The following is a 23,068-nucleotide window of genomic DNA, read 5'->3' on the forward strand; positions in this document are numbered from 1 at the left end:
TCTCAGAATATTTGGCATGTTCATCTTTGATATTAGGAGAGCCTATTAGGAAGATACTATCTATGTAGAGCAGTTGGGCGTTTAGGTCTAGGAAAAGCTGGCAACAACTTTCAGCAGGGTTGGTCTTTACTTGGCAAATAACCTCTTGAACAATATTTAATGATTAGAAAGTAAGACGAAAAAAGCAGAAACACTCTCACTCTCATGGCTCAGTATCAATCCCACTGTAGATTCTCAAACTGCTTATAAAAACCATCCAGAACTGAAAAAGCAGCCAGTCTAACCCTTCCCTTGATTTAAACCTTTTTAACCCTTAAGAGAAAACTTAATCTTCAATTAATGAAGCTCTAAGTGAGAAAAGGCCAAAAGTAATATTTCTTTTTTTAAAAGAGTTTATATATTTATTCATGAGAGAGAGAGACAGACAGAAAGAGAGAGAGAGACAAAGAGAGAAACAGGCTCCATGCAGGAAGCCCAACACGGGACTCAATCCTGGGTCTCCAGGATCACACCCTGGACTGAAGGCGGCGCTAAACCATTGAGCCACCTGGGCTGCCCCAAAAGTAATATTTCAAGAGTATTAAGGTTAATTACATGTCCATGCATTTGCCTATGTATTCCAGTTGTGGTAACCGTATGTCCTAAATTTTCAGGGTAAGTCCAGATTTTATATATCTTCTCTCAGAAGTCCTGTACTCCTCAGGTTATGAAGTTCAGAAAATTTTGTTTGTAAAATATGATTATTTTAGCTGTAACCTTATAAGCTCTGTTAAAAATAACGATATGGAAAGCTGTTTGTTAACCTTAAAGCCAAAATTGTCAGTTATTTTACCAGCAAAATGGGTTGATTCAGGAATAATGGAGAAGTGTGACTTAGGACATGCAAGCTATGACAAAACCATAGAAAAGTCAAACAGATAAAGAAGAGGAACCTTATTTTATGGAGAAAAAGGAGGTTGAGAGGGGTTGTTTGGAATGCAAGTCCATTGAAGGAAAGCAAAAGTTTAGGGTGATCATGCTTTCTCTTTGGCTGGGTTGCTGGGGTACTGGATTTCTTGAATGAGATACAGAGCATGTACTTTCCTGTTGGAACCTGTAGTCGATGATTCTTTCCTGTTGATTTTTGGGGTCTGTAATTGGCAATTCTTCCTGTAATTAATGTAGGGCTACCCCTTTTAGCCTTCCAAGAATTCTAGACTCCCAAGGCCACTTTAGTGAGGTTTCTTTTTATTAATTTTCACGTGCTTTAGACTCAAGAAAAGCTGTGAAAGCTTTTACTCTCCATGACATCTTACCAAGGTAATAAGTCATATCTCCTGTATGATTTTTAAGGCACACCAAAAGAACAGGGCATAACACAATTACTGCTTGAATGATTCTTTTTTTTTTTTTTAAGATTTTATTTATTCAGAGAGATGCAGAGAGAGAGGCAGAGACACAGGCAGAGGGAGAAGCAGGCTCCATGCAGAGAGCCTGATGTGGGACTCGATCTAGGGTCTCCAGAATCATGCCCTGGGCTGCAGGCGGCGCTAAACCACTGCGCCACCCGGGCTGCCCTGCTTGAATGATTCTGACCTCCATGCTCTAGCCTAAGTGAAGAAAAGAGAAGGATATTGGTTTATAGACCTTCTGAGTGTCCGTTTCCTAATTTGGAAATTACACGGTCTTCCCAGGTGCCCACTGCATCCTTTGCTCTTCACCAGTCATTTGTTCCATCATGGGCCACCGCTCACTTAACTGCAGATCAATGCCCCGAACTCCTGGACACAGTTCTCTTGTAGGATGTTATGCCCTGTGATGGATACAGCATAAGAGTAAATGTGAGGCAGGGCATACTCCTGTTTGCAGTTTCATCCCTTACCCTCCACATCTCTACCACACAAGGTAGTGTGGTCTATTAGGCTAAATGCATGGTAGAAGTAACTTAAGGAAGTCACAGTGTAGACAGAGGGAAAAAAACTTTAAGCTGAATGCAAAATCTGCTGTAATTGCCCAACTCACAGTGCATTTGATAGGCATGAGCTCTATTTAAACTGTCTTCCTGGAAATCCCATCAAGACTTTCACTTAATATCATTAATTAGAATTAGGCTCCAGGGTGCCTGGGTGGCTCAGTTAGTTAAGCATCTGCCTTCAGCTTGGATCATGATCCCTGGGTCCTGGGATCAAGCCTCATGTAGGGCTCCCTGCTCAGCAAGGAATCTGCTTCTCCCTCTCTTTCTCTCCCTCTCCCTACTTGTGTGTGCTCTTTCTTAAATAAATAAATAAAATCTTAAAAAAAAAGAAAAAGAAACTTAGACACCTGGCCACATAGACCTGCTGCTTGAAGAGTGCAGTCCATATTCTACTCTGAAATTTTTCATGCACTCTGGTTTCAGCCTAGTCAACCCACAAAAGACTGCAGAAAGGAGGCCAGCAAAATTAAGTACCCTGACCTCTCCCCCACCATAAGAGGAAGTCAGGTTGGAGAACAAAATGAGATTAGTGATACTAATTGGGCAAGTTATATATTTTTTGTACATTCCTAATTTTAGTGTATCAATGGTAGTTCAGCTAAATAATCTATATTTTTTTAAGATTTATTTACTTGAGAGACAGAGTTGGGACTGGCAGAGGGAAAGGGAGAGAGAGAATTTCAAGCAGACTCCTTGCTGAGTGTGGAGCCTGCCTTGGAGCTCAATGTGGGGCTTGATCCCCAACATGGGGCTCCATCCCACAATCCCAAGATCATGACCCAAGCTGAAATCAGGAGTTGGACACTTTACTGAGCTACCTGGGTACCCCTAACTAAACTTTACAATCATCCCAGCAAAAGGAACAAAATATTACACCTTTGCCAGGAGATTGCCTTGTAGGCAACCCAATCTATAATCTTTCTATGCTACTTTCAAGTCTGAGAGTCCCGCCATTTCCCGACCTCTGCTGTTTGGTTGTCCCCCTATCTTTGGCAAGTTCTAGTCATTATCCATGGAGTTGGTCTTATCCCAGGAACTGTCCCAGCAGTTCGTTCTTCAAGTCTGTTATTTAGTCAAAACAACACAAATGCTTTAGACAAGTCCCACAGACTGACCAGACATGGCTCTCAGGTGGGCATGTGAGCCCTACAGAATAGTCCAGGGGGGCACATGAAATCTCCAGTTGTGATCCCTGTTTGCCTCTTCACTGCTGTGAGTAGCAAATATGCCTCTTTATTCTTTTTTTTTCTTTTTTTTTTTTGCCTCTTTATTCTTAAAATTGTCTAGCCAGTGACTATTAGAACACATGCATGTACATCTTTCAGGGGCCACTGTTAAATCACAGAGACAACATAAAATCTAAAGCCCTTAAACTGCCTATAAAGCAAATTCTTCTGAAAGATATATCTGATCTGCCTATGTTGCTATTTTTATGGCCTTTAAATGATTTTTCATGTCTTTAGGAGGGGTATGCAATTCACATTTTTCCCCAGTCTCTACTCTTCCTTATTATTCACATGCAGCTGCATCACTCATTTTATATACTGGCCTGACCTTGGAAAATGTTTGAGTTCCCTGCATCTAAACCCACAAGGAGATATACATTTTCCTAATTACCCTATAATATGTAAACAGCTCTCCTCTCTCTCCCTTCTGCTTTTAACCCTTGGCCTTTGGATCTTCAAGTTATCATAGGCCACTCCCTTAGCCATTCCCAAACCACATGAAGTTTTTGAACTTCAAAAGGATCTTATTTTTGAACTTTAAGGATCTAGGTAACTCCTTTTAAAAAAAGGATTTATTTATTTATTTATTTATTTATTTATTTATTTATTTGAGGGGAGGGGGGTACAGAGCCAGAGAATCTTTCAAGCAGACTCCCTGCTGAGCGAGGAGCCAGACTCAGGTGTCCATCCCACAACCCACAAGACCATGACCTGAGCAGTAACCAAGAGTCAGGTGCCCAAACAGCTGAGTCACCCAGGTGCCCCAAATCTAGGTAAGTTCTTAGCAAGACTTCCCCTTTTCCCCAGCCTTTGAACAACTGGATAGAGGAGCCTTGATTAGTGACTCCTTGATTAAGGTGGCTTTGATTCTTCAGGCCACCTTAATAGTGGCTATTTTCCAAGTTCTTCCTTACCATTCTCATTGATAGTGCTTGGAATACTGATAACTGGGCAATAATAATTCCTTCAGGATTTAGTTTAATTCTTTTCATTTCCTCCTGTTGTGCCACCAACATTTTCATGTGTAAAAAAACAAATATGTACTGAGCTCCTGCTGTGATTCAGGCACACTTGTGCTGGGAATAGAGCAATGAACAAAACAAAACTCCCCATCCTCATGAAGCTTACATTCTAGTAAATGAAACAAGACTTCTGGAAAGATGGCAGAGTAGGAGTATCCTAAGCCCACCTGTCCCATGGACACATCTAGAAAACAGCCACATCAGAAACCCATAAAACAACCAGAAGACTGGCGGAACAGACTTCTCATAGTTAATCATAGAGATGTAGCCACATCTAGTAAAATAAATAATTTCAGTAACCACAATAGAATCCCTATTGTTAATGTCTGTAATGCTGAAGATTTAATATACTCAGGCTTTAATTTGGAATTATCTCATTCATGTAATCAGGAGATTTTATCTCAACTGAAGTAAAGTAATTGCATGTTGTTAAATACCAAATTAGTAATAAAATGGTCAAATGTAACTGATCTGTGACTAGTTAGCTCAATAGGTAGGGAAAGGTATGATGACATCAAGGTCTTTAACTCTTGGGCTTATTCTATGCACAAATTAGTTAATATCTTTCAGTGTTTTTGCTACTTTGCTAACCTGGCCAGTCCTCCTCCAGAGGCATGCAGTTGGAAACAAGAGAAATCAGGGGATGATAGATTAGGTGTCTTTTAGCACTGTTAGAAAAACAATTTAACATTCACATCCTGATGATGGTGTTTTAAGAGGCCTGCTGGACAATAGTGTCATTGTGATCAAACGTGGCCCAGAGCAGTCTTCAAGCTGAAAGCTCTCCAGCTTCCTCCTGTCTCCACCAGCCAGGAGAATCATGAAGGAGTTTTTTTCCTTGGATAAGATCCTTGGGATGGAATTGCAGTCCTTTGATTTCTGACTGCTTCCATGGTATAGTCTTCAGTCTTCAGGAGAGTTTCTGAATTAGACTGTTAATGCTGGCCACTTAAGAGCATAACAAATATGAGGAGGGTGTTTTGACAACTTAAGCTGACACATTCTTGTATTCAGACACATCTGGAGGAACTGGCTGCCAGGGTTTCATATATGTGAAGAATTAAGAAAGAGCTTATTCTAATGGGAGAGGGGACCACAAGACAGGGTAGACCACAAGAGAGGAGTGTTTCTGGGCACAGACCAAATTTATGTTTGAGTCCTAGGGAAAGGAAGTTAAAATAAATGGCCCTAAAACCCAAAAGAGTAGTTTCCATAAAATCTCTAAGTCATCAGGACCTTAAAACAGCTCTCTGGTGGCTGTGTCACTGTGTGGAGAAAAAATGGGGTGAAGAGTGTTTTTTCCAGGCAGAATTTTTTTTAAAGATTTATTTATTCATAAGACACACATACACAGAGGCAGAGACATAGGCAGAGGGAGAAGCAGGCTCCCTGCAGGGAGCCTGATGTGGGACTCCATCCTGAATTCTGGGATCTGGGATCATGCCCTGAGCTGAAGGCAGACGCTCAACCACTAGGCCACCCAAGTGTCCCCCAGGTAGAATTTCTATTGCGAGTATAAGAGACTGAAATGGTCAACATTAGGAAACCCAAAGAAACAGAGACAGCATCACCCTTCAGTGATCTTCAGTACTTCAGGTGCTTTTGGCTGTTAGCACCAGTGTGTGTATACAGTTTGGCTTAAGGATGACAGGAGATTGCACTGAAGTGAAGTGGAAAGGAAAAAGTGCTTGTAGCAGTGGTTAAATGTAGTGGTTAAGACTGTGGTTCTGGGGCATCTGGGTGGCTCAGTTGGTTGGGTGTCTGCCTTCAGCTCAGGTCATGATCCTGAAGTCCTGGGATCAAACCCTGAGTTGGGTTCCCTGCTCAGTGGAGAGTCTGCTTCTCCCTCCCTCTCCCTCTGCTCCTCCCTCCATTCCTGCTCTCACTCTCTCTCAAATAAATAAATAAAATCTTTTTTTAAAAAGCCTGTGGTTCCACAGATTTGTCACTGCCAGAGAAGGAAGTTCTAAATGTATGGAAAGAAAGAAAGCTAGGATGAATCCCACAGTGCTGGACTGGAATTGGAAAAATCAGTATGAGCACATTGTTTCTAAGTTTGTAAGTGTTCAGTGGGGAGGTTGTCTTCTGAGGGGACATCAATGACACACTAGTGCAAATTGGCACACCTAGAGCCCAAGTCTTTCTAAATACTATTCTCCACTAAAGGAACCAGAGCTTAGAAAAGTGGCTGATGTCAAGGCTGCTACTAGTGAAATACTAGGAAAACCTGGACTATTATGTGATAAAGTTAGGAAGCTCAAAGAACTTTAGGGCTATGTCAAAAGGACAGTTTGAAGGGACTCCCACTAGCTATATCAGGGACAATCTCAGTATCATAATAAGTAGTGTCATTAATAGATTATAACCCACTGAATAAAATAGGAGTCTGTGAATCCCTACTGGTATACATAAAAAGCCAACCAAATTATGGAGAAAGGTACAGTAGAATACCACCTGAAAAGTATAAAAGGAATGAAAGAATTATGAAGTCACCATTTGGCAATCATCATAGTAATAATTGAGTCAGGCAAGAATCATCAATGCATGCTAAAACTAGTGGATAAAGTTTGATGAGGGACAGGATATGTACATAGTGTCAGCATATCTCCTCACAAGGTACGTGTTAATGATGAAGGGAAAAGCAGTAATTTGAAAGCAGAAAAAACTTAACCAAGTCATTAAAGGTAACTCCAACAGTAATGAAACAAATCAACCACTATTATATACTGAGAAGATCACAACGTCACTTCTGTGGAATTTCTGCTAAGAATGCATAACCTGAATCTAATCATGAGGAAATAATCAGACAACCCAAGTTGAGAAACACTCTACAAACAGCTTGCCTATATAACTTTTCAAATATATCAAGGTCGTGAAAAACAAAGTAGGGAAAATCTAGTCTAGATTAAAGGAGACTGAAGATACTCAACAACTGATTATTGATCTTGACAACAATGTATGATCTGGAATTTTCTTTGACTCTAATGGACATTACCAAGACAATTGAGCAAAGTTTGAGTGAGGTCTATAGATTAGATAGTTCTACTGAACCAATATTGACTTCTTAATTTGCATAATTATGCTGGGGTTCTGCCAGAGAATGTCCTTGTTTTTGGAAATACACACTGAAGTGCTTAGGGGGAAAAAGGCATCATGTCTAAAACTTAAACAGAAAAAAAGCTTAGAAAAAATTATAAATAGATGCGAAGAGTACACAAGCATGCAAAAGATTGTCCTAGGTTGCTAGGAGAAAGAATTGAAATTAACAAGCGTTTTTTATATGACTAATCAGAAATTCTGAGAATATACCTCAAAGCCCTTTTTATTTGATGCCTGTTGCCAATTTATGATGTAAGATAAGATAGCAGCCCACATGGCAGAAAGTCTTAAACACCAGTGAGTCATTCTCTGAGACACCTATAGAACACTCTTTTAACTCAATTTAACTCACCTCAACTTCAGTAACATAATCTCCTCTACCAAAAATTATTTCTTTAATATTCAGATTAAGTTACTGCAGTCATGAATTCTGTGCAACGCTCCTGCTTGAGCAATAGAATAATCCATTTACGGATGAACAGGCTTAATCCAAACAAATTCCAAACACTTATCTTAATATAGGGACAAAATATTTTGGACCTAAAAGTCAAAGCTGATTTTAAAACAGCACAGATAACAGATTGAACCAGCACCAACCTCTCTTTATTATTTGTTTGCTCTCTTTGCTTTATTATTTCTGTATTACTTGTGGACAGGAAGCAGCCATATTGAAATACAAATTTTACTTGTTTCTTAAAAAAAAAAAAAGAAAAACAAATAGATGGTTTATTCCAAGAATGTACAGGAACTTATATTCTAAACGTCCACAAATACATATTCCAGAGAGTCTTATCACCTCAGAACCCTACTACAGCTTCTCTTTAATCTTTTTAAACATCCTGTTACATAAATTGCAGCTGCATCTATAGCAGGAAAAATAATAAGATAATAATTGCTCAAACATCAAAAGCACTTGGGTGGGTCTTACATAGACCTTTAGTCTTCTCTCCCACCAACACCACGTTCTTAAATTTTTTTTTTACCCACCCACATTAATGTATTTTCTGTTTGTTGTTTCCTTTCCGCAAAGTAATTACTATGAAATTTTGCCAGGTCAGAAACTGTTCCCAGGAAGAGACCCTGAGTATTAAGAAAACAGACAAATAGTACCTAAAGATAAGATGTAACTCTTTCCAGGCCTGCCCCTCCCTTTGATTTCTTTCTCCATTTGAATATGATTAATTGGTGGAATTGCACGTCCTCAGTGTTCTATGAGGAAGAGTTCCCCTGCCTGACCTATGCTAGGAATTTCCTATGCACTTTAATAGGAACTTTCACCCACTATTGTGTAAGAACCATGCAAACTGTCTTATGAGGGCTGTGAATCTAATATGTGTATTCCTCCAGCAAGTATTTCTTGATCATATGTTAAGAGTTAGCAAGAGTTTATAAGTCATCTAGCTTGATCTGTCTTCCAAAGCTGGCATTTCTTCCATAACTTTTCTGGCAAATGGTCACCAGCCAAGACTTGGTTATTTATTGTAACAAGGAGCTCCCCATGGTGTTGGGCAGCCTATTTCATTGCTGGACAGCTCTCATCATAACTCTTACTGCTTGCTCTGGTTCTTTGTGACTTCAACAGAATATATTTACCCTCCTCCATATGACAACCCTTCATATGTCAGATAGCTGCTAATTTGTCCTAAGTAAAAAAATAAAAAATAAATAAAAAATAATTTGTCCTAAGTATCATCACTTGTAATGATTTTTTCAGATCACATTGAGTAATGGATAAACATCCAAAAGTTAATAGTAGTTAACTCAGGAAGGTAATATTGTGGTTATGTTAAAAATGTCGTGCTTATACGTAAATTCTAATTTTCACAGTAAATATTTACTTTAACAACTAATAATGTTAATTTTTTTAAGATTTTATTTTTATTTATTCATAAGAGACACACACACAGAGAGAGGCAGAGACACAGGCAGAGGGAGAAACAGGCCCCATGCAGGGAGCCCGATGTGGGACTCGATCCCAGGTCTCCAGGATCATGCCCTGGGCTGAAGGTGGCACTAAACCACTGAGCCACTGGGGCTGCCCAATGTTAATTATTTTTATTGGGTTTATTCTAGATGCCAGTCCTGGAATGCATATATAATTGTCCTACAATAACCCTGAGAGATAGGAACCATAACTGTCCCCACTGTACAGATTAAGAAAATAAAGCATAGAGGAATTAAGTAATTTGCCGTGGTCACAATGTTAAGTGACTGAAAAGAAATTGGAACCCAGGTTTGCCTAATTCTTGACCATTCATGTTATAACAAGAACAATTTTGTTGAGGGCAGGAGAGATATTTGTTTTTAGCATGGTGTCCAGAAATTGATACAATATGCTAGGTTTGATCTGAACAGCATAAAGTACACTGTATTACATCCTTTGATTTGGACACCGTATAATCTATTACTGTCACTAAGACTTCATTTGATTTTTCATCTATTATATGACTCCTATAAAGCTTTCAAAAAATCCTTTGGCTCTTACTTACTTTTCACCTTGACTCCCTCTTTGCAACTCCTCCTTTGTCATGCCAACAGCTCTTACCCCTCCATAGCCATTTTATCAACCTACTTAACAATCTTCTCTGTGCTCCTATAATCACATATAGACACATACAAATGTACACATCTTCAATAGACTTTTTTTTTTTTGTAATTTACAAAGCAACTACATTTTTGCCTCTCACTTTCACTTAAAACAATTTCTTGTATAAAATCCCTCTAAATCATGGGGATCCCTGCGTGGCTCAGTGGTTTGGCACCTGCCTTTGGCTCAGGGCGTGATCCTGGAGTCCCGGGATTGAGTCCCATATCAGGCTCCCTGCATGGAGCCTGCTCCTCCTCTGCCTGTGTCTATGTCTCTCTCTCTCTCTCTCTCTCTCTCTCTCTCTCTCCGTATGTCTCTCATAAATAAATAAAATCTTTAAAAAAATAAAAAATAAAATCCCTCTAAATCAAATTCGTTCCTTTTAATGGATGTTCCAAAAATGTGGGTGTACTATAATTTTTGCAACTATTCCCCTATTGATGGATATGCGTGGTATTTATAGTGTGTGTGTGTGTGTGTGTGTGTGTGTGTATGTGCATGTGTATATATGTGTGTTGATGTGGAAAACATTGCTCTAATAAATATCTTGGTATGCATGTACTATGATGTTCTTACTTCAATAGCTTTATTGAAACTAATGGTTTACTTTAATGGTAGGATAGGTTCCCAGAACTGAGATTGGTGGGTCAAGGGGAATATGCATTTTTAAAGATTTTATTTTTAAGTAATCTCTACACCCACTGTGGAGCTCGAACTCACAACCCCAAGATCAAGAGTTGCAGGCTCTACCAACTGAGCCAGCCAGGTGCCCCAAGGGATATATGTATTTTTAAATAATAGCTGTTGCCAGATTGCTTTTCAAAAAGCCTGTAACACTTTGTTTTTTAATAGCAGCACATAAAAATACCTTTTATCCCACTTCCCTGCAGCAATAGGTATTACAGCAGTCATTCTAATAAAACCCCTGTGAAATGAGGGATCAAAGAAAACTGCTTAAGTACAATAAAAATTATTTACTGCAAGTCAACAGCAATTATAATCCTAACTGGCAAAATATTAAAAGTCTTTCATTTAAAATCAGGACCTACACATTGAGCTTTTAATTAAATATCCCTGCCAGATCTTTTTTACTCTTAACTTTAAAACTGATGTATAATATACACATAAAAATGTGGACAAATCGTAAATGCACAGATCACTGAATTACTGCAAAATAAGCACATCCCTATAAGCCACTGCTTAGGTCAAGGAATAGACATTAGCAGCCCCTCAAAAGTCTTCTTCATGCCTCCTCCTAATCATTGCCCCATTCCTCCTCAAGAGAACCACAGAATAGTTTTGCCTGGTTTTGAAATATGTGTGTGTCTGGTTTCTTTCCCTCAGCATTACCTTAGTGAGGTTTCCCATGTAGCAGATACCAGTCATTCACTCATTTTCATTGCTGTACAGACGTTCATTGTATGGATAATATACTTTAATTATCCATTCTGCCTCTGATGCACTTTCAAGTCCTTTTGAATCTGAAACCTGTCATCCAGTATATTAACCACCAATACAGATATTTGGATGATCATACTATTTATTGTAAAGATTTAACTTATTTATTTGAATGAAATGGAAAGAGTGAGAGCAGGGGCAAGCAGAGAGAGAGGAAGAAGCAGACTCCCTGCTGAGCAGGGAGCCCGATGTGGAGCTCAGCTCCATCCCAGGACCCCAAGATCTCATATGACCTGAGCTGAAGACAGATGTTGAACTGACTGAGCCACCCAGGCACCTCAGTGATCACACCAATATGGTCTATGCAAATCATTGACATTTAACCATTTGACAGGACCAGGCTGATTTGTGTCAGACAACTAGAGATCTCCCTTCAGGTTAACCTTAATACCCTAATAAATAATATTTGGGCAAGTTGTTCAATTAGCTAACATGATAGCTATCTATAGTGTCATTTAGTGTACATTTCTGCACCTTGTCTGAATTCAATTTAACAAAATTTATCAAAGGTATACTATGTTCTAGATACTGACTGGGGATGAAGCAGTGAACCAAAGAGATCAGATCCACACCCTCATGGAATTTGCATTCTGGTTGATGAGACAAATGTAAACAAAAATAAAATAATTTAGATAATTTTAGTTACATGCATGAGGAAAGTGAAACAGGGCAACACAATAGGGAGTGTGAGAAGGGAGGCAGACAATTTTAGAAGGAGCTAGATGCATGAAGACTGGGGATAATAACAGCCAGACAAGGAGAACAGCAAGTACAAAGGCCCTGAGGAAGCTTCAAGAAACAGGAAGGCCAATGTCCCTAGAGCCAATTGTGAACAGAAGCAAGTGGAGGAAGGGTAGACAGGAGCCAGATCATTTAGAGTTTTGAAGTCCTAAAGGTCTAAATCAATGATGAGATGGATAAGAAGTTACAACACCCAGAGATCCCTTTAAGGAGGTGCTTGATGCCCAGAAATGAAGAGTGTGGTCAGCAGACAGCTTGGAGTGGGCAGCTTTTTCAGGGCCTTAGCTGCAAACAGGCTTGCTGCCTGAGGACATACCTTGCCTGGAGCAAACCACATCTGTGACTGAGTTAGGATATAATATAAATGCTACTTATCTTGACCTGGCACCAGACACAGCTGACCAGTCCTCATCCCAGAGCTCCCCGATGGGTTGGCCCAAGCTTTACTGGGCCTGCGTCACTATGTGCTTTCTTCCTCTGCCCAGTCCTCCTTCCTCCCCTTTACCTTCAGAGGTATAAAACCCTGATAAACATCTTGGATCCCAAACTTGGTCTCCACATTTGTGGAGAACCCAACCTGGTCACAAATGGGAAGCCACTGAAGGACTTTAAGAATTCAAATGGTATGATTTAATTTTGTTTAGATGGTGGCCTTATCTAGTGGGGAGCAGAAGGAATGGAAGAAGTGGCTGGATTTGGCACCAAACTTGGTTATAAAACTGATAATGTGGTTCTTCCCAAGCGCTTTGATTAAATGTCTTCCTGGAAATAAATTTAGTGTGTCTTTGTATGTCTTTAACCTACCTGTCCAGTCTCATTTCAAGAAAGGAAATAGCCATGGGGTACCTGGCTGGCTCAATTGAAAGAGCATGTGATTCTTGATGTTGGAGTTGTGAGTTTGAGGCCCACATCTAGGGTAAAGATTATTTAAATAAATAAAAACTTAAAAAAAAAAAAAAGAAAAGAACTAGTCTGTGTGGTATGGCCTAGTTATCTGAATTGTCTCACTCTTACACTCACCTCCTGTTTACTGTTCCAACCATGTCAGCTTTTTCTCCATTCTTCTAGCGTGCCAAGATTATGGCTGCCTCATGCATTTTTCACATATAGTTTTTAGATTGTCTCTGTGGCACTCCCCACACTTTGCCCATCTACATCCTATTCATCCTTCAGAGCTCTGATTACATGCTGTTGCTTCACAGAGGATTTTTCTAGTATGGCCCCCTCCTGCAATGAGGCCAGTTCCTCTAATTATGCACTCACATAAATCCCTATGTGTTCTTTCATAGCACTTATCGCAAGTTGTAATTATGCTATAATTTTTGTTATTATTTGTCTTCTTCAGTAGAGTTCCACAAGGGCAGGAACATACCTGTTTTGTTTTCTGCTTCATCCTGAGTGCCTCTCACAGTAACTAGGTTCAAGTAGGTGCACAATAAATATTTGTTCATTGGATGAACTTGCCCTTAGTGGATCCATGTTGGCACCTAGAGTCAATTCCCTTAAGTGTTTTTTTTTATTAATTGATTGATTGATGTGAGAAAGAGAGAGCATGAGAGGGGGGTGGGAGGGTAGAAGGAGAGGGAGATAGAATCTCAAGGAGCCTCCATGCTGAGAATCTCAAGGAGCCTCCATGCTGAGCATCTAACCTGAGCTGAAACTGGGAGTTGGATGCTTGGCCGACTGACTGTGCCCACCTAGGCACCCCAATTCCTTTAAGTGCTCTTAAAACATCTTTTAATAATTCATACTGAAATCTCCCAGGGATCACCAGAGATTTTCAGACTATGGTTTTTAGGATCTCATTTTTTCTATACACACAGAAACACTTTTTTGAGTAAAGTTTAGATATTATATGGAGATAATTTTAAAGTAGTACCAAATATTTGTTTATTTACTTATTTTTAAGATATTATTTATTTATTTGAGAGAGAAAGCAAGCACGAGTGGGAGGGCAGAGGGAGAGGGTGAGGGAGAAGCAGGCTCCCTGTTCGGCAGGGCTCGGGGCTCAATCCCAGGACCCTGGGACCATGATCTGAGCTGAAGGCAGTCACTCAACTGACTGAGCCATCCACGTGCCTCATACCAAATATTTATAATGAAAAAAAAAAAAAAACCCTGGTCTATTTCCCAGTCATACTTTCTAGATAGAAAATTACTTTAAGCAGGTTTGACCCAATCTCCTATCTTTAAAAGCAATCCTTTTTCACACTTGAAAATCAATACATCTCGCCTTCTGACACTTCTCCCACTGTCAAAATAATTTTTATATTTTCATTTGTGGTTTGTCATCACACTGGCAATTCACCATCTTTCAGTATTTGGGACTTCTAGTCTTGTTTTGTGAAAACCAGCAGAATATCTCATTTTATCTCACCTCAGTGGAACTTCAAGTTTCTTATCTATGTTTGTTCTTCCCCTTCCAGCATGAAAATTATCTTTCTTTTTTTCAATGAGATATAATTCACATGCCATAAAATTCACCTTTTAAAAAAAGTATCTTTCTTAAAAGAAGTTGAAGAGAAAAGCAGGTCTTAGCTGGTTTATCAGCAGACCTGCTACTGCTTTCTGGAAGCAATATTCCCTGCCCCGCCTTAAAGGTTGGCCACAGGTGGTTCTAAAGCCAAGGCAAGAAGGGAGGGCAAAAGCAAAAGTAGAATTTGATGCAGATTCATGTTTTATATAGTTTGGAGCATTCTAGTGATATGCTGAGTAAGATACTTCTCTGACATTAATAGGAATTTCTTCCTCAAGGGGTTACTATGAGGAACAAATGAGATGATGTTTGTAAAATATCTAAGTATTCAGGGGTGCCTGGGTGGCGTAGTTGGTTAAGCATCAGATTTTGGCTCAGGTCGTGGTCCCAGGGTCTTGGGATTGAGTCCCATATTGGGCTCCCTACTCTGCTATTCTCCTCCCTCTGCCCCTCCCCTGCACTTGTGTGTTCTCTCTCCCTCTGCTCTCTCTCTCAAATAAATAAATCTTTAAGAAATATATCCAAGTGTTCAGTAAATATCAGCTAAAATCAAAATTAACAGTTAAGGATCTGGTGGCAAGTTGCAGGCAGGTGCCAAGGTACCTTGCCATACCTGCCTCATGGTCCAGCATCTAATCCCCATGGCACCAGTGGAGGAACTGTAAATCCCCTGCGAGCCCCCACTTTACAGACAATGTCAGTAACCTTGAGAGGCCAGGGAGCTCCTCAGAGCTTGGAGATGTGTAATTCCTGATCCCGCCTTTGATCCCTTTTTTCCAGATTCATGTGCTCCCAGCTGCCCAATCAGGTCCTGAAGAACATCAGCATCATTGACAGCCCTGGAATCCTGTTTGGGGAGAAGCACCGCATCAGCCGAGGTCAGTGTCCACCCCAGGCCCATCCCTACTCCGGGGCTGCTGAGGCTCACTGTCAGGCAGCAGAGGATTTCTGTCTCTAGAGGATTCTGTCCACCCCCAGGATGCCTTCAGCATCCCTGGACAGCCTGGGGGTCCGAGAAACAATTGGGAGGCATAGATAGCATCAGAGGTTCTGCATTTATATGGTAAATGCATGTTTATATAGTCCCAATTTAAGAGCCTCTTGTGCTCTAGGCATTGTTATCTTTTGAGATCATTTGTAGTAACCTATATACATGTTAAAATATACAATCATATTCCAAATCAAATATCATAATTCACTATAAAAATGTTGAATTTTGTGTAATTTTTCTTTTGAAATTATTAAGCTACAAGCAAGTAATGTTTAATGTGTGTTTGGTTATCATTTCCCAAAAATTATCATACAATTTTGTGAATTTTGTATAAAATGAAATTAAATGTCACTTTCAAATACTTTTTTTTCTTCTTGTTAACACAGTGTTACATTAGTTTCAGGTGCACAATATAATAATTCAGCACTTCCATGCAATACCCGGTGCTCACCACAAGTGCACTCCTTCATCCCCATCATCTATTTCACCTGTCCCCCACCCATGTCCACTTCAGTAACCATCAGTTTGTTCTCTATAGTTAAGAGTCTGTTTCTTTTCTTTTCTTTTTTTTTTTTTTTAAGATTTTTAAGTAATCTCCATACCCAACATGAGGTTCAAACCTACAACCCTGAGATCAAGAATCACATGCTCCACTAACTGAGCCAGCCAGGATCCCAAGAGTCTGTTTCTTATTTTGTCTCTTTCTCTCTCTTTAACCCTCAAATATTTTTCAAATGTAATTAAACTGCTTTTGAATACTAATTACATAATTAATGAGCTTCATGTGTTACATGTGTAGACATTTAATTGTTCTATTTATTTCCAAAGAATTGATTACACACAAACATAACTTTTGTTTTAGATGTAATATTTTTTAAATTATATGGAAAACAAATCAACCAATCCAGAAAAATATAAATAAAAAAATCAAATCCTTTTTTCCTATCAGCCATTCCCTTTTTCTGGAGTCTACAAGCAATCACTGTTGAGTGTGTCTTGTATGTCCTTACAGAAAATTTGCATACATATCCCAGCATGAAATATAGTTATAAAAATACACAAATAGTATTATATATATTGTCATACATCATGCTATGTTCATTTTATAGATACTATGGGAGTGTTTTCATATGTATGGATCTGTCTCAACGTTTTCAAATGTTGCATAGCATTCCACAAGATGAACTATAATGTATTGAGCTAGATACCCTATAAACATGACTTTTAAAAAAAGTTTATCTGTTTTAGGGTAGTGGCATTGTGGGTGACTTTTCCTGCCTTTTATGTAGATAGAACTACATACTACTAATACTAATGGTGCTATACTGTCATGTAATTAAATTTTTTAAACATTTACTAAACAAAAAAGAACCATCACTTAGAGTGTGATTTATAGTAACAAATTGAATAGGAGATTCTGGATGTCAGTCAAGACTGAGGAGGAGCATTTGAATCCACCTATTCAGGAGTACATAATGCCCCCTAATTACATTTTCAATAGAGACCAAAACCAATTTATTGAAAGTTAAGGGCTGAAGATAACGGTAAGTGCAGATAATTTGTTAGATGAGTTTGATAAAGAAGGACAGAAACAGGACAGAACCTTTAGCAGCAAAGTTGGGCAAAGACTTTGTTCTGATTTGGAAAGACACAGACAGACAAAGCTGGTGTGAGCTCTGTGTCCTCAGGTATTTCAATTGCAAGCCTGATTAACATTTGGGAAGTTGAGAGGGCTTCTTCAACTTTCTTGTTGTTTTACTTTGAGAAAGGGGAAGACTCTTAAGGATACACAATAAACTAAGGGTTGATGGAGGGGGGTGGATGGAGGATGGCCTAAAGGGGGAGCGGGGAGTATTAAGGAAGGCACTTGTTTTTCTGTTTTGTTTTTTTTTTAAGGAAGGCACTTGTGATGAGCACTGGGTATTATATGTAAGTGATGAGTCACTAAATTCTACTCCCAAAACTAATATTACACTGTATGTCAACTAACTAGAATTTAAATAAAAAATTGAAACAAAAAAAAGGGAAGGAAAAAAAGAGGGTCTTCATAAATTATGCTCTTGAGAGGTCAGTGGCAGGGCATCAGGAAGGGGAGGAAGCCATTTGATTTAGATATTCCTCACATTTCACCTGTAAGCAAAATCTAGTTTGTGTCAAATTGGCTCTTCTAGAAATTGTGGGGCTATCGGGGAAAATGTATCACATTTAAAATCCTAACATTAAATTTGCCTTAGTGAGGACCCCTCAGGGCTTCCCCAGATGGGCATTTGTTTTGAGGATGAGAATGGGGATAGCAAAATAACCAGAGAAAATAATTTTTAGGTTGATGAACAGAAAGGCCCTTAAGCAAAAGCACTAAGTTTGACCATTTCCCTTTTCCTGTGTAGTTCTGGAAGTGCTATTCCCATCTTTGCTTTGTTCCTCCCATCCAGGAGGAACACTCACTGGGGGAACTTCCTTCTCGTTTGAAGGGGAAAGTGGTACAAGGCTCATGGAGATATATTTTGGACAAGGCATCGGATCTTTTCACAATTGTCATCATACCGCGTGAACAGATATTTTTTTCTAATACAATATCCAGAACCCTCTGTATTTAGGCAGAATCAAGGTCTCTGGATACCCTATGCTGGTCAGGCTCGCTGTGAGGGCAGGGAATGGAAAGTGAGTGACTTTTCACATTCTATCTTTTGTATCTTTTGAATTTTGAATTGTGAACATGTATCATTTTATTTAAAAAATTAAGCTGTTGGGGATCCCTAGGTAGTGCAGCGGTTTGGCGCCTGCCTTTGGCCCAGGGCGCGATCCTGGAGACCCGGGATCGAATCCCACATCGGGCTCCCGGTGCATGGAGCCTGCTTCTCCCTCTGCCTGTGTCTCTGCCTCTCTCTCTCTCTCTCTCTCTCTCTCTCTCTGTGACTATCATAAATAAATAAAAATAAAAATAAATTAAGCTGTTGATTTAAAGACTTGATTAAGGCTGAGAAGGAAAACTGAAGACTGCTCTCTCTGGTACAGATTCCTGGATTTGCCAGGTTTCATAACCTACTCATTGCTCTGATTTGTGACTTCATGGTGTCACCTTTTAGTTTAAGGACCTCTCCCTGCAAACCATGCCCGCAGCCTGGGTTATCGAATCTAAATAGGTCAATTCTTATGTGACCTCTCATTTTCTTCCACCCCACCTTTTGTTTCCCATCAGCAAACAGAACATCTTATTAAACATAGACAATCTACCTCAAGTTTGAGATCAGAATTACAGGCAGATGCCAGCCTTGCTATTTACTAGCTTTGTGACGTTCTGCAGGTCCCCGAAAATGCTCAGGGATTCAGTTTCCGCACGTGGAGCTGTGGATGGAGCGCTCAATGGATCAGGGGTCAAAGCAGATGGGTTCATCTTCTGGTTCTGCCACTTTGTTGCTGTGTGACCCTGGACATGCTGCCCAGCCTGTGAGCTTGAGTGTCTCTGAAATGGGGACAAATCTTACTTTTGGGAATAAGGGAGGTTGTAAAAAGTGAGGTAAGAGATACAAGGTTACTGGCATCTAGGATACAGGGTCTCTCGGGCTGTACTAGTGTCTTTTTTCTTCATCTTCACTTCCTTCTCTCTGTGTTGTTGTTGTTTTTTAAATTTATTTTTTATTTTTAAAATCCAGATCCCAGGCCTGTTATTCAGATCCTGGCCTCTCATAGGGCTTTATAAACTGCAAAGCAGAAAGAAGAGTATCTGGTTGTTTTGACACCAGGCAGACAGACATAGGGCCCCAGGCTGTGAATTTCTCTGACCTTTCTAAACTGTGCTGAATTCCAGAGGAGAGCTCTGTTTTTCTAGGTGGAAGTTAGGTAAACTTTTTCAGGAGCACGCCCCAGGCAACAGGCTTAAGTGGGGGCTGGGGATGACCCTCCGTAAGTCCTTCCCATCATTTGCTTAGCATCAAGGAGCCAGCATATCTAACTCTGCCTAGCTGTAGCTTTCCTAAGGCCACATGCTTACACACTGAAATTCTTTGGTGTTGACTCTGTCTTCTTCTCTAGACACAGGGGAGGAGAGAAGGCTTCCCAGGTCTGATAGAGTGGTATCCCATGCTGGGCACTGGGTGAGGGATCTTGCTTACATGAATGTATACATTAACTTGTGGGACAGTGGGGCTGTCTTAATTGGACTAGCAGCCTTCAGAAAGGGGGCAGTGAGCACACATGCCAGTGGTCATCATCAGAAGGTTCTCTCGTGGGTTGCCTGGGTGGCTCAGGAGTGTAAGCATCTGACTGCACTCAGGTCATGCCCTTAGCATCCCTGAACAAGACTCACCATGGGCTCCCTGCTCAGTGGGGAGTCTGCTTCTCCCTCTGCCCCTCACCCCACTTGTGCTTTCGCTCTCTCTCAAATAAATGAATAAAATCTTTTTAAAAAATTACAAAAAAATGAAACTCCAAAAAAAAAAAAAAAAGGTTCTCTCATTTCTTATTCAGAAAATAAAGAAGTAGGTATTCGACAGAAAGAAATGGGTAGACGGAAGTATACATACATATAAACCCACTATATATGGCTTATACATACATAAATTACATTTTTATCTGTGGCACATAGTTTAAATTTTACATTAGGGATGCAAAATTTAAAAAAAGAAAGAGTTGAGATGTTATCCCAGACACTGGAAATAAGAAAATTGCAGTTAACCTACCCAACAGATACTTTACTTTGTGGGGATTTGAGAGCTCATAATATGCTTAAATCAAGTGTCACATATAAATCACAAGTGAGCTGTTTCTCAATCCATTATTTCCTTCCTTCCCTAGTTGAAAAATTACACATGCAATTTACTAATCATTCTCATTGTGAAAGAGCCCCACAGTACAGAGCCAAGATCCCTGCGGCATTCACTCTGCCCGCCTCCCAGCCTCTAGTTCCCTGACCTCTCACCAGAGGGAAATAACCACAGTGATCATTCTGATGTGTATTCTGACCACTTTTAAATTAAAATTGCATTATTGCTAACTATAAGTTGTTGCCTTAAGGAAAACGAGCCTGGAAAGAGAATAAGGGGAAAATGGGATCCAGTAAGACAACAAAATATTTTAGGCAAGACGCTTTTCAAAATGCAACGGGCAGAACTGGAAGTGGAACCGTGTGTGATTTCCAGTTCAGGGCATCTGGCCACCTCCACCTTGGTAAATACTGCTGATTGACTGGCTCTGGCCGGCCTGCCAGACAGCCAAACACAGGAAACCTGACAAATCGCTAGCATCCTTCGCTCCTTTATTTTGATTCCTTATACTCATCTGTCTCCTGTCCCCTGATAACGGCTAGGAAGAAGAGTTTCTCTTACATACAGTAGCAAGGACATATTTTCTCTCCTCTTTCCTTTCTAAAGGACAATGTCAAGGACATGTCCAGGCCAGGTCAAAGAATGTTACATCAGAGATACTACTGCTATATTTACCCCCACTTGCCTTTCAAGCAGAGCAATTTATATGATGAAAAACAGCAGAGACAGGCTGTCCCGGTATCTTCAGAGAAGAAAAACATTGAAATGTTAAAGCTGTGGATGATTTCATGTTGCAGTACATTTCTCTGGGGGCAAAATTTCTTTCCCTCTTTCTTTTCACTTTTAAAAATTCTAAGGACAGAGTTAATGAGACTTACTACTTCACCCCAGGCTTAGAGACCAACAGTTGCTATTCATGGTTTAATCCATTCCAGGCTGTCACAGTAGCCTTGAGACAAGAGAGACTAAAAGAAAGACAAGCAGAATCACCCCTGGGTTGGCTTTGCTATGGAAGTTTCCATGTGGCCTCTGTCGCACTGTCACCCCCACCCCCCACCGCCTCTATACCAGTTATTTTTATTCTCCAGACCTCAGTTTCCTGCTCAGTAAAATTGGAAGGATCAATTCTGTTTTGGGACGCCTGGGTGGCTCAGTTGTTGATTGTTTGCTTTTGGCTCAGGGCATGATCCTGGAGTCCTGAGGATCGAGTCCCACATCAGGCTCCCCATGGGAACCTGCTTCTCCCTTTGTCTGTGTCTCTGCCTCTCTCTGTGTATCTCTCATGAATAAAAAAAATAAAATCTTTAAAAAAATTAATTCACTTGGAGGAGGATTTTTAGGGGAATGTATATGAAGAGAGTCTTGGGGAAGAAAGGGTTTTTCAGCTTGATTCAATTCAGCAGTCATACAAGTACTGGCAGAGGGAACCACCCACTCAGACACTGTACCTACCTTAAGGAGCTAACAATCTGATTGCTGGTAGAAAACCAAATTTACAAAGAACCTTCCATGCCCAAGTTTCAGAGGAGAGAATGCTGGGGGAATTGGGAGAGGGTTACTGGAAACTGTTATGGGAGGGATGTCATCTGAGATGGGAGGGAACAAGAGGCTATTCCTAAGAGCGACTAAAGAATAAAGGAATGGGCCATCTGGCTGGCTTGATCAGTGGAGCGTGCTACTGTTAATCTCAGGGTTGTAAGTTCGAGCCCCACGTTGAGGGTAGAGATGACTTAAAGTCTTAAAAAAAAAAAAAAAAAGGATGACAATGGCAATGAGGAAGGAGGAGGTGGAGGAGGAAGAGAAAAAGATGAAGAAAGGAAGGCGCGGAGAAGCCAGAGCTCAGGATGAACTCAGGGAACAATGAGTACCGCAATCCGGCACGTGACACGGAGCACGGACGATAAGTTGGGTGCACACTGGAGAGGCTACAAAGTCCGTGCTTAATTCCGTAGGTGTCACAGACAGTTTAACTGAGGAGTGACATGATTGAAGTAGCGCTTTAGGGCGATTACCCTGGCAGCTGGTGGGGGGAGGGGCAGCTTAGAGGGATAGCAGGAGTTAGTGTTCTGCGAGGTGGTGGCGCTGCACTGCCAAGTGTTCCTTGTTCCTGGACCAGTCCCCTGCCCTGAATCTCTGAGCCTTTACTACTAGAGGAAGGTCTTCCCTCGCAAGCACCTACACACATCCAACAATTAGACTTACCCAGATCTGGTTTGGGCGGATCTCTCTTTGCCAAGCTGACTCCTGGCTCTACACCAGACAGTGGGCTTCCTGCAAACTGGGGGAAGTTCTCTTCTTTACACTCCTCCATGTGCCACCAACCCTGATGCCCTCTACACTATTGCCCGCTGGCAGCCTCACTTGGGGCAAAAAGATTGCTACTTGGCCTTTGGACCCAGACTGTACTTTCCCTCAGCTTTTGCTCCAGGGGTTTTCCAACATCAGCCAAAACATCCAGTTTGTCCAGGGGGTGAAAAAGGAACTAGTTGCTCGGCAGACGGGGGAGGAGGAGATATCCTGCATCACAGTGGAAGACCAGTTTGGGTTATGGTCCTTCGAAAAAATTTTAAGACAGCATTTGCTGAGCAGTGATTATAGTGTCAGGAATCCTGCACTTCAAGCGCATTATCCCATACACCCAGTTGGCAATCCTATGGGATAGTTACTATTATTTCACAGATGAGAAAACTGATGCACAATGTTTAATAATTTGATTAGTAACTTCTAACAAGTGACAGAGTCAGGATTTGA

The 23,068-nt window shown here is 40.5% G+C and overlaps 1 protein-coding gene and 1 long non-coding RNA gene across 32 annotated transcripts in view; one reads left to right on the top strand and one right to left on the bottom strand.

The window, feature by feature from the left end:
* Window positions 1-23,068, top strand: part of LRIG2 (leucine rich repeats and immunoglobulin like domains 2) — a 154,507-nt gene that overhangs the window by 33,408 nt on the left and 98,031 nt on the right. For 30 of the 31 annotated variants that reach the window (XM_072769053.1, XM_072769055.1, XM_072769054.1 and 27 more), the window contains one exon: window positions 15,344-15,441. In XM_072769053.1, coding sequence (XP_072625154.1) covers window positions 15,344-15,441 — 98 coding nt within the window. Of the gene's footprint in view, window positions 1-15,343; window positions 15,442-18,866; window positions 19,002-23,068 lie in introns of those variants that run through there. The other variant, XM_072769080.1, reaches the window with a different exon arrangement.
* Window positions 1,366-22,687, bottom strand: LOC140600868 (uncharacterized). Its single transcript, XR_012003995.1, has 3 exons — window positions 22,520-22,687; window positions 15,269-15,410; window positions 1,366-1,792 (listed from the first exon to the last, which is right to left on the bottom strand). It is a non-coding gene; the product is annotated as an uncharacterized lncRNA (long non-coding RNA).

The sequence above is a fragment of the Canis lupus genome, chromosome 12 (genome assembly GCF_048164855.1).
Source record: "Canis lupus baileyi chromosome 12, mCanLup2.hap1, whole genome shotgun sequence".
Lineage (NCBI taxonomy): Eukaryota > Metazoa > Chordata > Mammalia > Carnivora > Canidae > Canis > Canis lupus.